This window comes from Halyomorpha halys, unplaced genomic scaffold, assembly GCF_000696795.3.
Source record: "Halyomorpha halys isolate HHAL.00 unplaced genomic scaffold, Hhal_1.1 Scaffold89.1, whole genome shotgun sequence".
Classification (NCBI taxonomy): domain Eukaryota; kingdom Metazoa; phylum Arthropoda; class Insecta; order Hemiptera; family Pentatomidae; genus Halyomorpha; species Halyomorpha halys.
In genome coordinates, this window is record NW_027111267.1 from 385529 (window position 1) to 390908 (window position 5380).

Genomic DNA, 5380 nt, shown 5'->3' on the forward strand with positions numbered 1-5380 from the left:
TGTCCCCTGAAAAGTAAGGAATTTTGACTTAACCACATATTCACTGGGGTCAGATATATATTTAGAAGAAAAAGAAAAAAAAATAATAAAATAAAATGTCTTACTATGATTTTTTTTCTCCTCTTCTATATATAGAAGTATATTAGAAGAAGAAAAAAATAAATATAAAGTATTTTATTTTATTTTTTCTTCTTCTCTCCTAATTTTTCTGTCCACTTTATATACACTTAATCTAAATATAGTAACTAAAGAAATTTAATAAAATAAGAAATCATTAAATTTCCTTACATACTATATTTATTTATGTTCCCCATATTATTGATGGTTCATATTTATCTATATTATTGTTAGTGTTATTTCCCATGTAGGATTATATACCTTTATACTTTAGTTTTTTAATTAATGAGCCTTGTGGGTTCGGGGTTCCTTTAATTAGGTAAAAATATGGTGAGCCTGATTCTGAACAAATTACCTCCTTGCACAACCGTTGGTCTAGTAACAGTAGAAATATTTCGTAACAAAGTACCTATTTATCTTTCTCATTGAATTTTAATTTCTATTGTTAATGTACTATTATGTACTAGTAAAATTTCCTTCTTTTTTTTTATATATTTTTCATGATTTTTTTTTTTTATTATATTTTCTTTCTTATACTGTTTTATGTTATTTTAATTTTAACATGGCTGTTATCTTGTTTGTACTTATTATAAGATATAAAGTTCAGGCCGAAACATAGGCATAATAAAATATCCTATCTTTAATATTTTTGTTATATTCCAAAACGAAGTTTTCAAGTCGCAGTTTGCTAAGTTTTTAACTGCTTAATTTGTACTCAGATCATATTCATTTTATCGATTGCTTATATACCTTGTAACTACAAAAAAAAAAGAAACAATTGATTTCATTTGCAGATCGTTCGTATTTATAATCTTGGCCGATATGATTGAAAAATAGAGTGCAATGCAATCTAATTAATATCTTGCTCGAAAATAAATTTTTGTGGTGATAACTCTTACCATTAATGGTCTGTACTATAAGATCTGAATCTTTATGATGTCAAGAATGACGGATTGACGGCTGAATTGTTATTTACGACTATGAACCATGGGGGTTTATCCAAAGACGCTATATTCTCAATTACTCTTTCTCAGAACTCTAAGCTGCCAACTATCTAGTGACACATACCTCCGGTGCCCTCTGCTGGAAGTCCTCTTCGGTGAGGGCGGTGAGAGATTGCCCAGGCATCCTGAAGAACTGCAAGCGATCTCCGGGCAGTCCGTACTGCGCCGAATTCCAGGCCAACCATGTCCCTACCTCCTCCGTCGTCCAATTACTAGGATCTGGAAAGAAATGTAAGAAACTGTTAATTGTTGTAGAAGAAATCTAAAAAGGACATTTTTTTTTTCTAAAAAGGTTGATCCTAGAAAAACTATCTAACTTTTAGCATGATATTTGTAATTTGTGTGTTTCTTACAATTTTAAAAATATAGTAATTATGATAAAAATCAATAAAACAACCGAGGTTGTTCAATAATTGGGAGTCATATAGTATAGCTAGCGCACTAGATAACTAACAAATCAGAAATAATACGAAAATATGTCGAAGTAGTCGAAAAGATTTTTGCAAAATCTTTTCGTTTATTGACTATAAAAAATACGAATTATCTTTTGAGGTTCAAAATATCTTTTGTTTTTTCGATATCTTAGAATTGAGTAGATAATTAAATATTACAAGGTTCTATTCATTAAAAAGTTTTTTCTTTTTAACTAATTTCATAATTCCATTAGAAATTCAAAGGTATTCAATAGCTTTTATCTAATAATCTTTAAAAATATATTATAACAGTTATCTCTGAATATTGAGTAGCGGCGTGGCTCAGTGGTAAGGCACTCTATTGCTAAATTTCTAGTCCTGGGTTCAAATCTGGATATGAGAGATAATTATTTATTCTTTTCCTGTAGCCCTTAGTCAACAGTGTGGGTTCAGGTGCCCTTAAGTGTCCACCCGGCCTCATAACGTGGGTATCCTTAATTGGGGAAAAATCTGGTGGTTGAGCATAATTCTGACCAAATCACCTCCTAACACAACCGTTGGTCTAGTATTTCCATACAAAGTACTGCACTCCTGGCCTTTCTTATATATTATTCATCTCTGAATATTATAAATAAAAAAATCATTCTCCTAATAGTTATCCGTTAATTTTCAAAATATATTGATCCAGAAATTGTTATTGTAGAACAGTTAATAGAAGTTTGAGACCCTGCTAGTGCATATTATATTATGAGGCCACAGGTCATGGGCACAATTTTTAGAACTCTAACATTTTTTTTTTTTTTGTAAGTTATTTTTTAAAAACAAATTCCTCTAAAACCTTTTGCAAAGTTATAACTCGATTCCCAAAAACATGGTGTAGAATTTTGTGGTGATGATATACATATATTTAGTTTTTTCATACAATGTAGGTACTATTTGAAGGGGTTAGTCGATGGAGGGGTTATGTTACAAATACTATATTTTAAGAAAAAAAAGTTCAATTTTCTTTTGTTGGATCTTGTTATATTTTGAAGTGCGCATGAGTCCCCCCTACATCTTGGTATCTCAGTTATTTATTGCTATTTACAACTGTATATTATAATACATTTAGTAAATCAGATCTAAGTTAAATTGGAGTGTTACAGGCGTGTAGAGAAACTTCCCATTGCTAGCACTCTAATGACATTTTACATTAGCTGGTCTCGTGGCCATCTTCTTTTCAGGCGCCTCGGAGGATTGTCAGGAATGGAAGAGGATGCAAGGTTAGAAACTAGGGAGTTTGAGTGGTTAGAGAGTTTATAATGGAGGGAGTGATATCTGGTTCGGGCTAGATCTGTTACATAGGCAACATTAAGGTCTTTATGTATGATTTTATTTGTGACAAAGTAAGGAGCATTGAGGATTTTACGAAGGATTTTGGATAGTAAGGATTGAATACGAGAGGAATTCGAAGGTTTAGTGGAGCCCTGGATTTAAAGGCACCTATCCCATCATCCACACTAAAGATTCAAAACATGTTGTATCATCCGCTTGCTCTTCATTTATTAACTTAGTATTTTTTGTTTAAATAAATTAATTGGTTTCCAGATTAAATCTCAACACTCCATTAAGTCTTCAACATTCCTACGTTTCGGTCGATTTGGCTATCCTCAAGCACAATCTAACAATTAACAACTTTTATTAAACATTCATTTGTAACAATTTTAACAACAACATACTTTAAACATAAATTTACACCTTAAATCCAATTATTTAAAAACCTTTTGCTGGATATTCTGCCCAGGTTATTAATATCTGTCAATTCGCCCTATGAAACAATAAATTAATAGAAAATCATATTAATTATTAATGAGCTTACCTAAGCTCAAGAAATTCACTTGTTCTATAATAGAGGTATTCACGATGTGTTAAATGTTATAAGTATTGTGAGCAGCCCTATTATTGGCATGTTAAATTTTGAATTCATAAGAGCTCCTAGCGGATTTTTTGAACAACTGGTTTTATAACCCTTCCTTCCAAAACTTCATGTTATTGTTTACTTCTAAGTTTTCATCAAAGTAATCTATTACAACATGCTTAAATTGAATGAAAAGTAGAAGTTGTGTAAAAGTTTGGCTACTGAGGGCCTTGTTGATCTTTTAACAGACTCTCAACATTTTATGTTATATAGTTTTAACATAAAAAAAGAAGGATATATTTCTCCAATTAACATGAGTTTTTCCATTTAACACGCTTTAACATTTTAAACTAAAGATCATGAATACTCCTTATATAATAATAAATAAATCTAGAATATTCAAAAATAATTTTATTAATTAAAAACTTTCAAAAGATTGTAGCCCAAATAAATTAATATTAATCGGATCAAACTTTGTTTAAATACAAACAAACCAATAATCATAGAGATATTTCATTCAAAAATTATGTGTGTAAAATATTGGAGTTATTGTTAAATACACAGAGTTATGTTTTAGTATTTTGATTTTATTACCAGTTAAAAGTTTTGGTGATGAAATTTTACTAATGTAAATATTGCAAATTAAACAGTTTAGAATTTATCAACAAGTTAATAAAATTCATCCATCTGACTAGGTAGTAAAAAATATTTTCTATATCTATTAATTATATATCATCGTTTACGCTTTAAATCGTAAATAATGTCTAGTTACCTATTTTGTCACAATTTTATTAATGCTGAAAACTTTTAATTATAGATCAAATACACTTTTTTATCACCAAACAATTTTTAACTTTCTAGACACTCAGTTCAGGGCTTATTATTGATTTGTTTCAAATTGTATTTTGGTTTATATTTTTATTTATTTTAGTATTTTTTTTTTAATGTATGTAACATTCGACTTCTGAAATAATTTGATTTTTTCTGCCAGTTATTTTAATGGTTTCCAAATAAAATAAATAATAATAATAAAATATCCGGAGACGAAGAAAGAAATTTTGTCTTTTGTGGCGCCATTAGTACTGAAGTGACATTAAGCATTTCTATGGCGGTGAAAGTGAACACTTTCTTTTCAAGTTCATGTACCTCTCTAGGGTTCCTGTACCTCAGTGTACTTTCCAACTCTATCCAGAGCTCCTCTACTTGTAAATATGAAAATAAAATATATTTACAGGCAGCAAATGCCAGCTTATTTTTTTCCCCTTCATGACCTATTCCATGAAGTGAAAGTTGTGCAAATTTTTCCGCTTTGCATAAATAAGACGTGAGAGTCGAACAGTCATCCTTGTTTCGTAAGTTCTTCTTAAAAAGAAGATTGCACCATTATACCAAAGAGGAACTTTTTATGTTAAGTAACTGATTTAGTTTGCGTTTTGAAGGGATATAATATCCTCTTTACGTTTAGATACGTTTGCACCAGTCTAGGTATAACTAAGATTTGAACAAGAGTGAAGTAAAATTAAAAGTAAACTGCAGTAACTTAGCAACTTATTTCTGCTCTACAGTTTTGTTAGCGAGGTTACCAAGATTACCTGAAAATGACTGTATAAAAATAACTGTCGGTAGATCGCGCTTCTGTCCTCAAAATTCATTTGATGATTTAATAAATTTTTCTGTTTCTGTTTTTTTCTTACATATTAACACAACTAATTTAATAACATTTATCAGATTATAGTTACCATAAAAATATAATAATTTTTAATCAGTGAATCATAATTTCTGAAAACAAAATATTCTTTTTCTTTTTAAATTAATTTCAAATTTTATCAACAGTAATAAATCGGTATTATTTAAAATACTACTAGATAGAGTGGGCTCAGGGATCCTCAGGTCGATTGTGTAAATATTGTATATATTATTTTATCATTATGTTATTTTATTTATTTATT

General features: G+C 29.5%; 1 protein-coding gene across 2 annotated transcripts in view; it reads right to left on the bottom strand.

Annotated features, from left to right (window-relative positions):
* Positions 1-5380, bottom strand: part of Ets98B (DNA-binding protein Ets98B) — a 121973-nt gene that overhangs the window by 35529 nt on the left and 81064 nt on the right. For both annotated transcript variants that reach the window (XM_014414899.2, XM_014414900.3), the window contains exon 3: positions 1186-1340. In XM_014414899.2, coding sequence (XP_014270385.1) covers positions 1186-1340 — 155 coding nt within the window. The remainder of the gene's footprint in view (positions 1-1185; positions 1341-5380) is intronic.